Source organism: Sparus aurata, chromosome 23 (assembly GCF_900880675.1).
Source record: "Sparus aurata chromosome 23, fSpaAur1.1, whole genome shotgun sequence".
NCBI classification, from domain to species: Eukaryota; Metazoa; Chordata; class Actinopteri; order Spariformes; family Sparidae; genus Sparus; species Sparus aurata.
In genome coordinates, this window is record NC_044209.1 from 21,434,751 (window position 1) to 21,454,297 (window position 19,547).

The following is a 19,547-nucleotide window of genomic DNA, read 5'->3' on the forward strand; positions in this document are numbered from 1 at the left end:
ACTGTGATTGGAAGCAAGGCATAACTTGTGAATTAATTAATTACTAAGTAATTACTTCTTTACCTGAGTGGATAAAAGATGAAGATTTCAGATTTTTATTTGCTTTGCATGTACAAAAGTGTCATGAAGTTATCTTAAAAATCATGCAATTTATTTCAAAACATCTGCTCATTAAAAACAGCATCAGACAGAATAGAAACACTTCATCAGGGGTAACCAGCCCTTTTCTCAGATTACTGAGCTCATCAGCACAAAATGAGAAACTGTCACTTGAGTTGATCGGTGTAAGGCTTTTACAGCATTCAAGTATCCAATTGCGTCCCCCTTTATCCAGATCACAGTGGAGATTCTCAAGTCCATACATCCTCAGAAACCAGCACTGCCTGGTTTCTGAGCTCCTGGTCTCAGTGGGGTGGACGGTCAGGTTCTCTCCTGTGCCTCAGCCCTCCGTCTTCGCTGGCTGAACTGGAGCCTTGCGGTACTTGCACTGGATCCACACCCTGTACATGGTGAGCTGTTTGCCTCTGTTCACCTGTAGCCGTCTGTCCACAAGGTTCTGCACTTTCTCGAGCCCGGCCTCGGTGAACATCTCATGGAGCTCATCTGAGGGAGAAAAAAAAGCACAGAAATATTTTCATATATAGAATTAAAGAACAAAATCCCAATAAATAATAGGATGTATTTATTTTTTTACCTTGAGTGAAGAAATATACTCTTGTTCCATCGCCTCGGACATAAAAGTTTTCTGACAGACACCTTCCTAAAAAGAAATGAAAGACACAATGAACATATTAGTCTGCAACAAAGTACAAACTTTTCATAGACATGCATTAAGTAATGCAATTTCAATTTGCAGAATACCATTAGAAATATGACAAATTGAACCAACGTCTGTAATAAGTGTCATTCATAATATTATTCAACATTTTAAAGAGCAGCATACATAAAGCACATTTCTAAGGATCTGCAATAGCAACAGATCATGAATCGTGGACATTCTCAACAGCTTTTGGGACTGGAGTCTCACTCGACCTCAGCCTGACTAACCTTTCTTGAAGCGAAGCTGCGCCATATCGTAGCGCCCATAGTCCCTAAGCAGCATTACTCCCCCGGGCTTCAGCAGCCGCGCTAATCTCCTGATGGATGCCTGCATCCTGAAACGGGGTGAAACTTTTAAGACAACCAACGATACATTCACACTGATCCACACTGAGTGAAAACCAAAGTGAAGAAGAAAGAAAGAGAAAGAAGTTCTTACTTATCGGGATGCAACGCTGACAAGACAAAGATTAGCACTATAACATCAAGGGTTCCATCGTGGACAGGATAATTGGCTTCCACATCACTCAAGTCATGAACAAAGGCGAGGCAGCGCCCAGGGTCGTATTCTGGATTAGTCTGATGAAACGAAGGCAATTCATCAGTTAGCCCACAACCTTAATGATGAATACATTAATCAACACATGATGCTTTCCCTTTGTCACCGTCAGCTCACCTTGACTAACTCCACAGCAGTGCTGGAGAAATCACAGCAGTAAACAAAGAGTCCCGGGTCACTGCAAAAAGCAACACCGCTGTTACCACTTAAAGTGCTCATGAGTAGAGATCAGCATTTGTCAAACATGCCTTGACTTCACTTACTTGTTGGTCTTCAGTATTGGAAAAACTGTGTTGCCTACGCCACAGCCAACCTGTCCAATGAACAACAATTCAAATGGCATTTATTTTGTTTACTTCGATTTTGCACTCAGTGTCTAACAGAAACACACGCAGTGGCAAAGTTTGTTCCAAGAAAACGAATCCTGACAAAAACCAGAGACTGCAACAAATAACCAGAAAATGTGTTTCTCCACAGAGGCTGCACGAACCTTGTATTTATTTTGACAGAAAGTGTTTCGAAGGGTTTAATTTGGCAAAATAATAAGGGATACCACAATATGATTTGTGTGGAGGCCATGCTCCAAAAATTAAGCTCAAGACATAACAAATCAGTGTTTTGGCCATCTGTTTTGGTGTTGCAGCCATTCAGCCTTCATCAGTGAGTTATGATCTGAGGAGGGCTGGAAACATTTTCACTTAAGTAAACAACTAAAGATGATGTATCGAGTCAGACCCTTCACTTTTCTGCTAGTACCACTAATAATTTATCTGCATCTGGAAATAGATATGTGGAAATTAATAATGGGACATGTGCTAGGTTTTTAAAATGTTTCTAAGAGCAGAATTTTATCAGAGATTTAAACTTTCATTTTTTTTTTTCAATTCTTCTAGACATTCTTTATAAAATTCATCAAACATTTAGCTTTGTACAAGATTTCACTGAAATCTGTCAACATTTTTAGATAACTAATCAGATAGACAACTGAAAAGAAAGACATAAGCAAAGATTTTGCTTCATCATTTAATGTGTACGGTTAAAGTTAAGCTGACGTGCTTTTAAATTCATCTCTCACCTCCAGAATGCGATATGTCGCAGAGGAGCCAGGGGCGTCATCATCAGTGAGCGACAGTGCTGCAACGTCTATTCTTTGTTCTCTTTCCAGACTATCCTGCTGACTGTCGTCTGCGCCAGACACCTGGGGATGGGAGTCGTTGTTGAGGCTGCACTGTGGGGCCAGCTCTGGAAACTCTGTGAAGAGCCAGTGACGGTCTTTGAAGAAACGATTCTCGTGGATTGTGTAAAAATCGTTCCAGTACTCATTGGCCCGGCCTTCGTATTCCTCTGCAAAAAAGGTATGACAAATATAGTCAGAGTTATGTCATTATCCAGCACGACTTGTGATGATTACAAACCACCACAAAAAGGCTTAATACAGCATAATAAGACATGCACTGATAACACTGATTACATGGTATTATAGTACTAAAGTGTAAGTCATCCTATGGAATTTAAGAGGTTTTAAGGGGTTTACAGCCACAAATTTACTAGCCAATGTGCGAATACCATAAACATAAACATTCTTTAACAACGACAGGGCCAATGTCTTTATCTTTTCACACAGTGACCACATACAACTCGAATTAAGTGGTGAAGAATGCATATATACAACACGCAGGAATGCTGTCCTGATTACAAGCAGTTCTACTCATGTCTACACGTACACATAAACAGGAGTCTTGACAAATAACATCAACGCAACCTTGTTTCTCTGTAGGTAGTGGCTGACTGTTTTCTAAGACTTTCTTCTTAGCAGACGCTTCCTGTTCCTCAGTCCACTCCACATTGTCCCTGTTGACAACATGACTTTATTATCCAGTGTGGTACATAACAGAAGAGAAGGACTTGCAGGTTTTCATGTGAAACTCACTTTCATGTGATAGGAGTGGGAAAGAGGGACAAAATGAAACTCAGCATGGTGATAATATTAAATATACTCATATCTGCAAGAGTTCAGTAAGAAGAAGATGATGTTCATCAGTTGAACCGCATGAACAGATTCAGTTTTCAAACACTATTGAAATATTAAAATCTGGATGCATATCCTACTCAGAATGTCATGTCTGTCTTATTTATGTAGCTAAAAAAAAAAATCACAAATTTGCCTCTTAAGTCATTTCTAACTGTATGGCTTATGAAACTAAGTATATTTAAAGCCTCACTAAAGAGAAGGAAAACTTGCAGACAAACAAACAAAATAATACAAACAAAATAAAGGAACAAAAAAAAAACCTTTAACAGAAAAGGGAAGAAACCTGCTGGCATGTCTTTAATTTATACAGCAGAATGGAGACGCACTGCAATTTATCATCTTACCATCAAGGTATGATTAATTGAAATTCAATTATCTCATTAGTTAATGAAACGTTGTCTGATCAGACCTGATAATATATTATATTTTCCATTTAAACGTAAATTATGATGAACCCGTTGGTAAACATAGTATCAAAACACCAATCTGTAAATCAATCAATAAATCAGCTATCGCTATTAAAAACTGCGTTTACATGTGCTTATTATTAGACAATTAGACCATCAATCCAACTAATGTTCTTGTCATATGGGTACGTTAATGATAATGTCCCAGCCTGGACACACACAGGCTCTGACAGGGATGCACACCAACATCTGTCTGCGCTTCTGGATTTCTGGGACAAGTTACCGACCATGCGTTGTGCTGGAAGACCTGCCGCGGGTCTGTGAGGAAACGTGTCCCGAACTGAGGTCTCTTCACCTCCCCGGTGGCTGGATCTGACTCGGGCAGCTCTGTTTCTCTGCTGCCTGCCTCCACTCCGACCACAGCATGGGGCGCCGCCATGTTCGAACTGACGCGACGGAAGAAGGGCCGTGCTTTTAATAGAGCTGCGTTCAGGGACTGTCGGACGTATTGGGATTGAGATCACTGGTATAAATACAAATTCGGCGAGTCGTATGTCGCGTGAGATAAAAATTGGACCGCATCTTTTAGAAGATGGAGGATGGTCGTGTTGATATATCTTTTATTGTCTCCAAATATGTGCAATTGGCATGTACTTATGTATGAAAAAGTACTAGTAAAGGTAAATGATCCTATTATTTGTATATTAACATATATATACTTTGTGTGTTTAAATACAGCATTTAAAAAAAAAAAAAAGCTAAATAGGTTGTTTAAACCGATTGCAGATCAAATTGATTAATTTACTAGTACTATGGCTCTGATGCAGTATGCAGTCTGCATATTAATTAGTAATTAAAGTTATCAAGTAAATGTAGCTGACTAAAAAGTGCAATATTTCCCTAAATGTAGTGGAATGGAAGTATAAAGTGGCAGAAAATGAAAATACGAAAGCACAATCCTCCAGAAAGTACAGTACTTGAGTAAATCTACTTAGTTACATTATATCACTGGCTGTTAGTATGCTTATAAGCATAACATCACGATCAATATATTGCTTAAATACAAGTGACATCATAATGCTCATAACTCGCAGCAAGACTATCATCTAGCTCTGTGTTCTCTTCTCCAGGCTGCTTTACAGTTAAACTCTCCGTACAAAACTTCCAGGCTGCGTCTCCAAAGGTTCTGCAGTATGTGATCAGTGCAGTGCTTTTACACTAGAGGGAGACATATGCCAAGATTATCTGTGCCATGAGCCACTGGTATCAGTCTCACCCACATGTATGAGGAAGATGTCTAGACTGAATGTTGCACAGATCAACAGTGATCTCATGAGCTGAGTCTGAAGCCTGCAATATCATGCTTTTACCAGTACAAACAAACAAATAAAACACATTTCTCATGTATGACTTGTGCAGAGATGTTAAATGTTATAGGTTATATGTGGCTTTATTTTTGTGACCTTTCACATTTGTCAGTTTCATATTCAAAGTGTGATGTGCTTTAATGGCCACAGCAGCCATTTTCTGGCTCTCTGTACGTCAGTATTACAAGCCTACAACAACCTCTTGTTAGCCTAGAGGTGGAGATTTACTGATAATTCCCTCCTACTTTCAAAATGCATTGCGTTAAAGGTCACTGTAATATCTGACTTCAGTGGGAGGAATTAAAGTTTTTCTTCACGTTCATGCACATTTTAGTTCATAGCTTGTGCATGTGCTAGATTTGTGATCGAGAACAATGATTGTGGTTATTCTTGGAAAACCTTGGAAAACTGACATTCCTTTTGCCAATATTTTGAAACACTAATATTATGTGTTAACTCGTTTGAATTGTGCATAACACCTTGATTGTTTCTTTGACACTGTAGATTTAATAACTCAATGAAGATATAAATAAATGAATCTCAAATGTCAGAGGATCCACAAATATAATATTTGAACATGTTGAACTGTGCGATTTAAGTTCTGAACCTCTCCTGCTCACCTGCCTCTGAAGGCACCAAGCTACAACTCACTTTACTCGTCTAATAATTTTCAAAATTTGCATTGAGGTATTTCAAGTGATTTCACTGTTTGTGTCACAACTTGCCCTATGTTTGAATGAAGCCAAGAGGCAAAATGAAAAACTCAGCTCCCCACTGAATTCACACAGGGCAGCTGTGATATTTATTATAAAGTTCATCCAAAATGTAATGTCAACCAACATTGTAGAGTGAATACAGAAAGAATTAAATATCTTTAAAACTTTAGAAAACGTATTATTATTGATCTCTTATATCATCTTCAAGTAACTTGCCCTTTTACGCTTTTTAAAGTCTGATCTTAATAAAATTGGCTTTAAAGAACCAGTGCGTAGGATTTAGTTTCATCTCGTGGTGTGGTTGCAGATTGCCAATAACTTAATTCCCCATTGCATTACCCTCCCTTCTGGTGACCGCTAAAAACACATAAGACCCTTTCTAAAAATGGTGTTTGGTTTGTACTTTCTAGGCTGATTTGGAGACACAGCGGAACTTAGGTGGACTCAGTGGAAGAGGGCCCGCTCCCTCTGTAGATCTTAAGGGCTCATTCTTAGGTAATAGAACACAAGTGTCCATAGCTTCAGCTGATTATACACTAATGAAAACATAATTCTGAATATTATATCAGATTTATGGCAATAGATCCCTCTATATCCTGCATACTGCATCTTTAAAAGAACCCAAATGTCATGCATCACAGAAACGTTGGTGAAGTCATGTGTAAAGTATCTTTATGCCGTCCTCCTGTGAAACACACTAGAGCAGAACCCCAGACATCTTTAAAAACTGTGCAAAAAACAGACAACTCTGCAATGATCTTACAGGCCATGACATACCTCACACTGTAATCTCGCCTCCCATCTAGAGGTTACAAATGGACAAGAGGAAGTTCCTTTGTTCTTACCAATCACATGGCATTACGGCCAATGTCATTTCATGTGCAATACAATTTGCTCATATACACAAATACTGTATAGAATAAGGCATCTCAGTGTAACACCGTATCAGTCAGTAGAAAATGAAATAAATCAAAGAATTTGTAATTCAGCCATGGCAAGACAGATGAAAGTTTTTCTTACAATTTTACGGACAAAATGAACAACATGCATAAAAACATGTGATTGTGCAGGGAGCAGAAACATGTTAAAGCATGTAAAAACCTTACCACTGCAGATAACACATCAAAAAACCCAACAACAAAAACATTACTGTAAACCAAGTCAGCCTAGAGGCTGTAGTTAAGGCTAAGGGTTTTTACTCTTTTTTTTTTACAGTTAACTGTAACCCAACAGAGTGCTGCATTTGTGTCAAAACCATAAGGCTACTACAACAAACACGTTTGTTTTAGAAAAAAGAGAATCTGTAATGTACATGAAAACCTTTGAAGCATGTTTTAATAATTTACTACAATCCTATATTACACACTGTGCATGTGCTGATAAACTTTGCTGTGACTTGTGTAAAATTGCCCACTTGAAGTTAGTTAAAAAGGGATTTGAAACTAGAATGCAGCTGCAAAACATCAAATGACAATATTTCAAAACAAGACTTTGGTGTACATAATACATCAAACATGGTGGGAGACACTGACAATGACCATAATATGTCCATTCATTATTGGTCTTTTCTGTACCGACTACTATTAGGTCACGGTGATTCCTATTTAAAATTGTGAGGAAACAAAAAAAACAAAAAAAAAATCCAAAACAACAAACGTAATGGTAGAACAGCCTCTTGAAAAGACCAGGAACGTGGCAGAATTTCATCAGCAGTTCCCCTTAATGTAAACTGACAATATGAAGAAGCTGTTTATGTTAACAAACTCCTATCTGATTGCAATTTGCCTGCTAAAGAAATCACATAGCCAGGCAAACAATAACAGCTTTAGTTATCTTTACAATATGTACAATTATTACATCATGTTGTTGGCAGCGGTCATGTGACAGTGTAAAGGATCTCCTTTTCATCCATTTCTCTCCGTTACTACATTCCATTTCGGTCGTTGACCCCTGAGTTTTTCACCTGACATTCAGTTGTTAGTTGCCTCGGTATGCTACATTGGTGAAGGTGGAGGTGGCTCCTTTATACAAAGGATTGTTAGCCTGTGAAATGAAAACAGAGGAAACAGAGGAAACAGAGGAAACGCTGTTTAATTCGGCCCCATACTGATATCCAACTTTTTGAAGTTTAGACTTTCCCCTTTAGAGGGCAATTATATGTTTGTACTGTATTTGCAGGGGATTCCTAACTGAAAAGCTGTTAGTGTATGCAGTTAGTGTTTTAATTATAATTATTTCTCACCGTGTCCCATTTGGCTTTGGCTCTCTCCTCCTCAAACTTGGCGAACTCTCTGCGGTCGTGGATGGTGACCAGCAGCTTCCAGATGAGCAGGCCAATAAGGCCCAGTAGCAGAATGGCTCCTGCTACCGCCATGAGCACCACCAAGATGTCTGGACCCTTAGGACAATCTGAGCGGATAAACAGAAAGGAGGGCAGACAGAGAAAAGGAGCTCATTTCCAATGTTAATTTCCTTGATGATTGCTAAAGCAGTGGATCACTCTCATGAAAAGAAGCAACCACTGCAGTCAAGTGTCAGAAAATCCATTGCACAATTAACATGTGCATCATCTCTAAGTAACTGGGTTTTGTGGGTTGGCAGAGTGCAGATGTGGTTGATTGGCTGATGATATGTTCTTCAGAAAATAACACATCACACGATGCACACTCTGTTCCCTTGTTGCTGTTTCCTGCCAGACACAGACTGGCCTACTAATTTACCAAATTATAATTGTCAGATTTCTGTCAGTTTAAATGACTCATACATGCACACAATCTCTCCCAGTACCTGGCTCTTTTACCACATACAGAATGGATTTGCCACTTTCATCTTCGTAATACTGGAAGTGCTCCAGGCAGTCATCCTCATCTTTGTATGAGCAATTCACTGCATTTCTTTGATGAAAAACTGTGGGATGAACGGGATAAAAAGAAGAAACAGGGTAATCAAAAAATTAATTTCAAGATAATAGCTGTTATCTTTAAAACATATTCATCAGTGCATAATATTTTAAGATCACAGTATCTAGTTAGATGTTCTCACCCAGATGGTCCACTAATTTGATTTCATCTTTGCAGATTCTATTGCAGCTGTTGTCTTTAAAGTACTGTCCTCTCTTGAAGTGTTGACACTCAACGCAGCGCCTGCAAGCAGAGTATTGACGCTCTTTAGTAGATATGATATGTAAGGGGTGGATGAATTATAAGTGAAGTAAGAGTGCAGCTACATCAGGCTAACTTGCCAGGACTGAACGTCTGTGGAGGAGCTTCTTCCCTCAGGCCATTCGAACAATAAACTCTCATAAACCAACATAACACACACTAAGCACACACCATATATCACACATACACACCCTGCTACTTTGCACACAGTCTTCCTTCTTTTTCTGTAAATTCTTTGGTCATTGTCTCTTATTTATATCTAATTCTTGTTTATAATTGTATTTTCTGGTTGCACTATTTTTTTTCACACAGTCGACAGAGTGGTTGCAATTTCATTTCACAGCTGCTGTACTTGTATAATTGCATGTGATCAATAAACCTTTGAATCTTTGCATCTTGAATCTTGAAGTGTTGATATCCCCGACCGTTGTTGCTTCGAGAGAAGTTTGACCTTTCCCTGCTGTGCATGAAACCACACCTGAGTTTGTTCAAAATGTGTGTGGGAGAAGATGTTCTCATCCTGGAATGTGGGAACGTTATGCTGCAATGCGCGACCAGCCAGCTAAGTTAGTACATGAAATGTCTTTACACGATGGCAGAGACAGTTTATCACTTCAGATGAACACTTAAATTGTCAACTTTGGTCCACAACAAGTTAGCTCAACAGCCACTGCCATGACATTTTGTTTAGTTATAGTCCTTGATAATGGTCCTCCAGATATCATTTTCGTGACCTGACACAAAGTAATGATGATGTAATCATCTAGATTTTGTGTCAAAGATATCAAACATGTTTGCTATTTCAAGGGCAGCACCAATGAGTCTGTGAGCAGTTTAGGAGTTTTAAGACTGAATCTGTACAGCTCTCACATTATCAGATAATGTCGGCCAAACGCTGGTATCTACAAAGCTCTCAGAAAAGATTTCTCCTCTGATCATGCACAGGGGCAAAACGGGCCTACATCTACTCAGAACTCCTGTAGTGTGATCCCGGCCTAAAAGGATAAACCATTGCTTTCTGTGGAGCTCCATGAGTTTTCCTCTACCACCACCCTAAGGCTAAAATATGACTTTTGATATGAGATGGCTCAAAAACTAATTTTGATGAAAGACCGCAGGAAATTTGCTGAGCACATTCATTGTACCAAAGGATTAGAACGAAACAATTGCTTTAAGCCCCACAAGGCTTTACAAAATCTGTTCTGTCTAAAACATGACTGTTGCAGGATCCAAAGGATGGGACTTTATTCACCTGTTTTAGAGGTTTAGTTACATCCAGAGTGTGTTTTATCTGTTTTATGTCTATTCCCTCCTCTCTGGTCTCAGCTCAAACAGCTAGTTTGGAACTTACTCTTTTAAAGTACAGGAATCAGGACAGGTGGGGCATTTATCACAGGTAGCTCCATATGCACCAGGTGTAGTGCACTGACAAACCCCACAGTGGCAGTAACCCCGCCCACTGCACAGCAGGTCGTTGCTGGCAACGGACACGCAGGTCTCTTTTACGGTGGTGCAGTTACAGTTTTCTCCTTCCCAGCCAACGTCACACTTGCAGGATCCACAGTCACACTTCCCATGATCTGAAAGAATCAAAAAGGATAAGATGGTAGATGAGATGGTAAATGCTATGTACAGTTCAAATATAATATCTTCATAGTCACACGGGAGGGGCCAGGTGAACAAATCTACATAATCCAAATAACACAATTGCAAAATAAAGCTGCTATCGTTATAAACACGTTGAATGATTGGGCAAGTGTAGGCTTCCGCTGAACGTGTTTGTCGTTTCTGCAACCATGTAATTACTAATATTAGGTGTAACCTGGTACCATGTGTTATTTGTTATTTCTGTACATAATATAACTACGAACACCAACTCACAGTGTCAGTCTTTGATGACCTGAGGATGACACTATCTTTATCCAGGAAGTTGTTTTTTTTTTTGCTTTGAAATGATGATCAGCATCTGACAGAAGTGGTCTTAAATTGATGGTATTTCACGAAGGATAATCCTACATGAAGAGTTGCTTCAATTACTACTAGTAGTAAGGTTGGAGTGCGGCTCTGTTAGTCTTTACATAACAAATCTGGTTTTATCCTGGTCACACATTAAGTAATTGCCCCTCAATGTTACTCAGCAGGAGACATTTCACACACCCCTTTTCATCCCCTCTCTGACAAAGGCAGGAAATGTTGTATTGGGAAAGTACACTAATGATGACTCCCATGTCCTTACAGGCAGGCGCGCACACACACACACACACACACAGAGAGAAAGAGAGAAAGAGAGAGAGAGAGAGAAAGAGAGAGAGACTTTTCCAAATTCTGTTCAAGAGTAGAAAGCACAAATGCCAGGCCACTCTAGGAACAGTGTTCGAATGACGCAACCCTTTCCTGACAGGATCTGGAGACAAGCTTTTCCCCCCTGGATTACAGAGAGACACCCTGCATCGGCACATTTAACCATCTTAGAAACAAAGACAGAGCCCCTGAGACTTTAGAGTTCTCAGCAGGAACGCAAACAGGATTTGGCAATGGATGACTAAGAACAAAGTGAGTGACTCACAGCCCAGCTGGGTCAGACTGGGTGAGTGACTGGTAATGAAATATCACAGAGAGTCCAAGGGTCCCTAATTCCCGAGCTCAAAACAAATCATCTGCTGTTGTAAACTTGAGAAAACAATTCCCCAGTCTCCACCATATCAACTGCTGCTTCACTTTTAGATTGTGATTATAGTTGTTATGGGAGCAGACATTGTCACTGGTGGTTAATAATTAACGGTCTCACCTAAAAGGTGTAGCAATGCAGCCGCTGATTAATCTCTCTAACTCAATCAACAAGATAAGACAAAATCTTGGAAAATCTATGATATTTTTTTTCAAAACATTTAAAAACCAATGGATATTTTTTGCAGTGTAGTTACTTAAACTTGACAAGAGTGAGTAGCTGTCTTGTTCTTATTAGTTGTATAGCCGATTCATAGACATAAAAGCATGTTAGTAGGTTTACATCATCCTGCTCTCTCTGTGAGACTGCACAGTAATCCGGCCCATTAATCACATGTCTGAGCTTCAGACAAGGTTAACATGGCCTCCTATGATGAAAGGACAAACACAGGGAAAAAAACCAGAACAGTACAACAGAACATTTTTGTGTTGGTTACAAGACGAGAGGGAACAGAATCGAGTGCAGTTGGGGCAGAGCCACACTGGGGAGAAAAGAGGTTGGGCAAATTGCCAGCGGAGGAATGCAAACTTTCCTGTTCTCTCTTCCCTCATATTTATGGGCCCTGGGGCTGTGCTTGCTGACTCCTGCTCTCTGGCCCTGCACCGGTCCCACAGCCCCTCAGCGGAGGAAGAAATACACAGCTACAGGGAATATCACAGGCATGGAGCTTTTAGGAGACCTGGGTCACAGTAGCTCCAATTGAGCTGGGGCCGAGGGACGCTCATTCTTGAAAGACAATAACATCATGACACTGTTGAGACACAGCAACTTCCCGAATTGAGCTCTGCAGACTGTTTTACACCAGTTATGGATTATTGTGTGGAGGTGTGTGGGTGGGCGGGTCGGGTGAGTGTCTGCGCCCAAACCCTGGGTGTCATCACTGAATGTCTTAATAGCTGTTACTCAGATAAACATCCTCCCTTAAGAAAGACTTCACACTCCTCGTTGCTGATATAAATAACATATATTCCAGGAGAATGTCTTGTCAACACATGCATGACTCCTCATCTTCTCCTTAGGTCATGGTGCACCCTCCCAGCCCAGAGTATGTTCTGTTTAGTTTTGGGTTGTAAGGCAATGAGGCTGTGATGCGTCTACCTGCACCATTTTGGACTACCTTGCATATCATGTTGCACTTTCAGTTAAATTCAGTTGAAACCAGCGTCCATGGAACTGTATGAAAATTGAATGTGATTTAGAATTTTCCTGTTTACCTGCAGTGGCAGAACAGGGTAAGCTACTGATTCCAGCTCTCCTGGTGACGGCTTAGACTTCCAAACATGGCAAGCCAAGAACAAAGCTTGAAAAAAAGAAAGAAGCAAAGAGGGCTCTCTTGAAAGTCGTGCAAGTGTGGAAACGAAAGGAGGCAATTTATAACACCAAAATGGACAGGAAGTTGGCTAAAACCACGACCACACGTATAGCAGCCTCAATTCTAAAAAGAGCATTCTGCAAATGAGTATTGCACCTCACATGAGACAGATTAAGATTTAGATCTAGATTTAGATCCCTGATTTCTAGCACCAAAAAAAGCATCCTCCTTTGCTTCTATACAAATGCAACCTGATAGCATCTTTAAATCATACCCTCCCTTCATGATAAAAACATGTTTTTAAAACTCATACATCTTCATATATAACACAGGACTTCTGTTAAACACTCTTAGTCAAAGAGGAAATACTTTGATGGCAACACTTGACAAAACTCCTTCAGAGCCACAGAAAGTAGGATCCCAAATTGTTAAAGTTGAAGTTCCCTTTTGACACACGTGAGATTTTCTTATTTCTATTCAATCAGTTAGTATGCTCTGCTTAATGTATATAAAGATAAAAGAGCAGTTTTCTATTCTGCTATTGCTCATCCCCCGTCACATGCCCAAACTGCTAGTAAAGGAAATTACCCAATGACAAAGCCTATTAAAGTTTTATCACTGCGATTGAGTAACTGTGCACTGAGCTGTGCAGACTTGAAATGGGGAGTGATGGTGCATCATGCTGCACGGCTGTGAGCGATAAGAAACACCAGTCTAACTCAGGACACACATCAAGTATACAGGCCTGGCAGAGGATTGTTGATTTGTAAGCATTACTTAGCAATTATTTACATGTCCTTTACAAACAAGCAAGGACTGTCATAATGATTGCACATTTGTTTTTGAAAAGGATGTGGATTCATGATTTGTCAAGCTAAGTATTAGAACACTATGTAAACTGACGAAGGTGTGTTTACAGACGAAGAGTGGCTGGAAACAAGCAGAGTACGTTCTGGTGAAGTCAGATTGCTGACAAGGAAAAGGAAGGGAAGGGCAACTTAATCCTTCCTGCTAACACTGTATTAAGTTAAACCTTTGCTTCACACAAAGTTACAAATCTAGCCATGCAGAAAGATTTGAGCAGAAACGTTCCTAGACTAGGTCATATTCAAAAGAAATTAAACAGGAGCACCTGTTTTGTGTCTCATCGCTTTCAGATCTATTGCACTGTAGCAAAATGTGATATTGGTGCTGGCGAAACAGCTAAGAGAGCTACCACTTATCACAACAGAAAGAAGTGTATCTACTCACCAGAACACAGTTTCCCTTTGAAGCGCAAGCAGTTGAAGTCATCACATTCGCAGTATTTGCCCCACACCTGACCAAACTCATTTGAATGGCAGGAGCACTGTCCACACAAACAGTTGCCTCTACCGCTGCAGATTGGGGTCCCCGGCTTTGGGATGCAGTTTACGTCATCCGATGGACTGTAATCGTCCACTGAACACTCACATCGTGGGCCCAGGCGACCTGGGTGACACTGACACACACCACACTCGTAAGTCCCGTTGCCGTTGCTACAGAGGGAGCTGTTAGCTTCAGCCTTTGCCTCACAGTCACAGTCACAGGCAAAATTCACTGTGACTTCCAGCGAATCCTTAAAGCCCCGAGGTTTGATGGTAAAGGTGCTGCTCTTCTCTTTGGGGCAGCCACGCAATTGAGCCTCCACGCTAAATGACACCTGAAGCAGAGGAAAAGTCTCATGACAATCTGTGTTTACATACCAGATGTGCATGTCACCATCTAAACTGATACGTACTGTGTCTCCAATCTTGAGGCCAGAGCAGGACTTAAGTCCTCGGATGACCTCTCCATTTAGGCAAGAGGCGTTGAAGGCCAGATTCAACTCCTCTGGGACACCCAGTAGCTCCAGCTCCACTTTAGAGCGGATTTTCTGCTCAACATAAAGTTGTTACCAGAAGTCACTTTTTTTTTTACATGGAATAGATAATATCAATTTACATGTTATACTTATTGTCCTAAGTTTTGAATATCCTCACCTCATAAGCCTCCTTAATGAGCTCAATAACATTTCCAGAGTCATCGGACAGTGTTCCCACAGTTGTGCCTGGAATGAGACGACTGTACTCCTGAGAAGACAGACATAACAGCAGGATGATGACCCAGTATTTTGGTTTGTTTTTATATCAGCAAGTCAAAAAAAGTCATGCTGTGGCACAAACAGTTTAGTTTGTTTACCGTGTAGAGTGGAAGCACATAGCTGGTGACAGCAAAAATTAAATTTATGTTGTTTTCAGACATTTTCTCCGTCATGAGCGCCAAGGAGGGATAGTCCTGGGAGACAAAGAAGTAAATGGTATTCAATAGAAACTGGTTTTGTTCAACAACTCCAAAAACTATTGAAAACCCAAGTGAATAACTGATGTACTGAAATGATTGCCTGTACCAGAACGGTAGATTTGTTATACATATTGTCATCATCAAGGTGGCATTGACCATCATTAGGCTGGACGATTCCAGCTATACGTCCGTCCAGAGCGATGTGAGTTTTGGCATCAGTGGTGTACACCAAAAGGTGGGAGGCATCTGGACGCCAGCCAATCTTGTCCTAGTGATGATGGACACAGACATATGATGAGTAAAGACTTAACTTGTATGTTTGTATGTATTTGAACATTCACCAGTGAGCGTGCATATGTACGTCTTACTTGTTCATACCTTGCACACCACAGCCTGCATGACAGCATCAAATCCACCCTCTGGAGCATCTCTGTTTCTGGACACCTGCTGTTTGTCCACCTCCTCATTAAAGCGAGCAACCTTCTCTGTCAGTGACAGCACATGCTTGAATCCAAACTGAGCCAGGCATTGCTCGTTAATTCTGTTGGAATAGGATATCAGATAAGGAGAAAATTCATTTTAAATTGTTTTAAACACAGCTGGACGGAGCTTCTCCTTCTTCTGAAATGTAACACCAATCATAACTTCTCCACATACCCATAGCAAGGGTTTTCCACTGCCTCTGGAGGAAACATTAACATGTAAGGGGACAAGGTCTTGTCAACAAAGGCTCCAAACCCCATGCGTAGTTTGCTTGTGGTGCTGCCCATGCTCGCAGCGAGCTCATTGCCCAAGGTGCGAAGGCGAGCCAAGTCATCCTTCATTGAGAAGGAAAGATCCATCAGATAGTAGAGGTCCACTGGGTAGTCCTCCACCTGTTTCACAGACACGGTGAACCTCTTCGCATCACCTGTGAGAGAAAAAACGAGGGCCAGCAGAGAGGGAGAGGTGCATTGTAGATTTCATGAATGTGTTATCAGTTGGTGTCCCTAAACCTTTAAACATTAAATTGAAATCACTCTGTTAAAGATGTTCACCCAGCTGTGGTGAATCGACTATAGGTGAATGTATAACAATGGTAAAGGGTCTGGTCTCTTATGGTATGTGTCCACAGGCCCACAACACTTCCTGGCGTTGGACAGATACACCCTTTGACGACAATGTACTTGATTGGACACATGTCACTAATGGGCTGTCTGCTCACAGATTTCAAGCTGGACCAACTTGGCGGGTCATTTGGAAACTTTCCCCTGTATTACAAAAATGGTTCTGAAGACATTTTAGACAATAAAATAAACCTTGCAGTTGCTGAATCTGCCTTCATCTTTACTTTACAATGGTAACGTTTTAGTGTTTCCAGAGATGGCAAATTGCATTGGACGCCCTTGATGTCTGTCATGTGGTTCAGTGATCTGATTTGACGAGTTGATAAACAGTCATAGTCAGATTGTTTGTCTCATCACCTGCCAAATACTTTTTGAAAGGGCCTGCCCTGTTCTAAATAGCTTCTAAAGGCGAGTTCCCAGATGGTCCTGTGCAACAAACATCAGGTTAATTGCGAGCATCTGGTCTTGTAGGGTTTTTGAGCATCTGGTTTTACACTGTAACAGGTGATGTCTGGTTGGGTGTAAAAGTACCTGGTCTTAGTGTCATACTGAGTTTCTGAGGCTTTATCTGAGTGACATCATCAGCAGTCCCAGAGGCCTTGTCACTGAGCGGTGCATCTTCATGAATAGTCAGGGTGCTGGAGGGAAACTCCACATCCCCACTGGCGCATCCTCCATCCAGCAGATTCTGCCTCAGGTCGCAGCGGGAGGCACTGGATCCCCCCTTCCCAAACTCCTGAAACAACCACATCAGATCTGTTAGGCACTCAAGCAAGTGACAAGTTAACAAACTACCGTTACATAAAAGAAAATCAGTTAAAGAGAAAGTGTTTAGGTAATAAGATGTACTGATTTATCCATCCTCTAGCAGGCCCAGGTGTCTCTCCAGCATGGCCAACACCCATTTCCCTGCTATTTTTGATTTCCTCACATCAGAGGCTACAGTGTATCAGCATGTTGAAGAAGAACCACCAGAAGATGACAACAATAAGAATGCTGTTGGGAAATGGGCTTTCTGTTCTAACTTGTTGCACAGAGTGATGAATGGGAGGAGCGACTTGACATAGTGTGTGTGTCTGTGTATAAGTTGTTGTTTTTACCTCCTGAGAGCACCACGCACAGATGGGGTCAACAGCCAAGCACTGTTGACATGTTGTAACTCCTCGTGATGTGCAGATGTTGGAACCTGTGATAACCAAAGTGAAAGATACGTTACACAAAACATATTTCCTCACTGAGGAACTGACATAGCTGGATAATACTGCTAATTACATTGAAAAAGATTGATCAGCGCCATGCAGCTCTGTTCGACTGCCACAAATGCAGACACCACAGTCATCAGGCAGTCTTCCACAAGAGAAGCCTACTGTGCAAACATTCAAGTGCTTGATGAAGCCTGTGTGCAGTTTACTTATAACATGAATGATGCTAGTCCTCATTATGTTTTCCAAGAGTCATTTGTTTCTTTCAATGCAGTCTGTTCAAACCTTGTTTTTATTTCTTATCTTGCAAGACTCATGGGTGTGGCTCACTGCAGTTACACATAAGCCCAGTCAGCAACACATGTCATCTTAATCTCTGTAAAAAGTGTTACATTTGAGTTAAAAACAGCATTGTGACAGAATATGTATGAAGAAAAGAATTACATTTGACTCTTGAATAAGTGCCTGAAGTCCTATCAAGTCCTATATTGAGTGATGTGGAGAAAGGCCTCTGAAGTAAATAGACACAAATGATGTATTTCACAAGAATTAATTAACAGCAGCACAAAATATGGTGTTTCCCGAGCTGGTAAAAATAAATCTGATGGTGTAGACTTTATAGAAAAGTCTGTTGTAGTGTTTTATCTAGTTGGTTTGTTCACTCAGTGGCGGAATGTAACTAAGTACATTTGCTCAAGTACAGTACAATTTTTAGGGAATGTACTTTACTTGAGTAAGCTTTGTTGGTTGGTTTCTTTGCAGATGAAATTATGTATTAGATCTAAACCAGCACATTTTTTTCAATTGATCTATTCGATTGGCAATCCCATAAAACAGAAAATTGCTGATCCCGATAATGAGAGAAACGCTGAACATTGGATCAGATAATCGGCCAGGCGGGTAATAGACTGACCCATACTGCACATGGGAGGTACATTTTATACTTGAGTTCATTTCTTGCCAGAAACTCCTTTTGAGAAGTACATTTCAAATCAGATATTTTAAGACTTTTACTCGAGTACCAGGTGACTCTCACTTCTTTTAACAGGATATCTTTACTTTTACTCAAGTATGGCTCCTAGATACTTTTTACCACAAAGCACACCTGTGTAGTGTATATACATTTTCTATTATTTGCTGATCATGAAGGTATTGATTAATTGAGCTAAGCACACCCAGAGAGCCTGTGGAGGACCCCTGGTCTTCACTGGAGCCACATCCTTACAGTTTCACTCCCTTATAAGGCAAACTCCAGCACAGCAGCACAATCACACCCAACTGTATCCCCCCATCCAAGTCAGCTTACAGTGAATTATTCCTTTATACGTTTGAGAACATTACGCTGAATAACTGTGATCATCAGCACATATGCTGCTGGGAACAGTTGGCGGTGCCTTCAGGGAAACCCAAACAGGTCGGGCGTTAACACCCGCAGGTCGCCTCTGAACAGGTGAAACTTTTAAAAGTATCCCAAAAGAATAACAGTCGTCTTACCGTAAACGTTTGATGCCGATGATAAAGAGAGATACAGAAACACCACACGGTGTAAAAAAGAGCCCATGGCTGAAGAGTACCGGAGCCGGCTGGACATGAGTCGTGTGTTCCCCGCGGACTCGTTCACTTTGAGACACGAACGCTTTTCCTCATTCTTAACTTTGACTCAACGCATGTTGGGTCATAGAGCTTCGCCTCGCGCATCAGTGCGCGTGATACAAACCAGGGCACAGCTTCGTGTATGACATGCTGACACTCGTTTCATCGTGGATTGATGAAAGTTGATAAGTTCAGGGGGAAATCAAAGCCGGGCAGAGTGTTTCTACTTATTTGGCATTGTTAT

At 40.8% G+C, this 19,547-nt stretch overlaps 2 protein-coding genes and 1 long non-coding RNA gene across 3 annotated transcripts; 1 reads left to right on the forward strand and 2 right to left on the reverse strand.

Annotated features, from left to right (window-relative positions):
- Window positions 1-79: 79 nt before the first annotated feature.
- mettl2a (methyltransferase 2A, methylcytidine) lies at window positions 80-4,284 on the reverse strand. The gene is made up of 9 exons (XM_030408028.1): window positions 4,105-4,284; window positions 3,141-3,229; window positions 2,454-2,722; window positions 1,642-1,691; window positions 1,496-1,556; window positions 1,259-1,398; window positions 1,048-1,154; window positions 695-760; window positions 80-603 (listed from the first exon to the last, which is right to left on the reverse strand). The coding sequence occupies exons 1-9, from the start codon at window positions 4,254-4,256 to the stop codon at window positions 440-442; spliced, it is 1,098 nt and encodes a 365-aa protein (XP_030263888.1). The 5' UTR covers window positions 4,257-4,284; the 3' UTR covers window positions 80-439.
- Window positions 2,595-9,462, forward strand: LOC115575756 (uncharacterized). The gene is made up of 2 exons (XR_003982726.1): window positions 2,595-2,733; window positions 8,218-9,462. It is a non-coding gene; the product is annotated as an uncharacterized LOC115575756 (long non-coding RNA).
- On the reverse strand, window positions 6,551-19,361 carry itgb3a (integrin beta 3a). The gene is made up of 15 exons (XM_030408027.1): window positions 19,205-19,361; window positions 17,609-17,694; window positions 17,040-17,244; window positions 16,060-16,312; window positions 15,781-15,943; window positions 15,509-15,670; window positions 15,301-15,396; window positions 15,102-15,191; window positions 14,861-14,995; window positions 14,353-14,782; window positions 10,413-10,641; window positions 8,943-9,043; window positions 8,688-8,807; window positions 8,143-8,309; window positions 6,551-7,943 (listed from the first exon to the last, which is right to left on the reverse strand). Exons 1-15 carry the CDS (start codon window positions 19,299-19,301, stop codon window positions 7,878-7,880), a joined length of 2,400 nt encoding a protein of 799 aa, XP_030263887.1. The 5' UTR covers window positions 19,302-19,361; the 3' UTR covers window positions 6,551-7,877.
- Window positions 19,362-19,547: the final 186 nt, after the last annotated feature.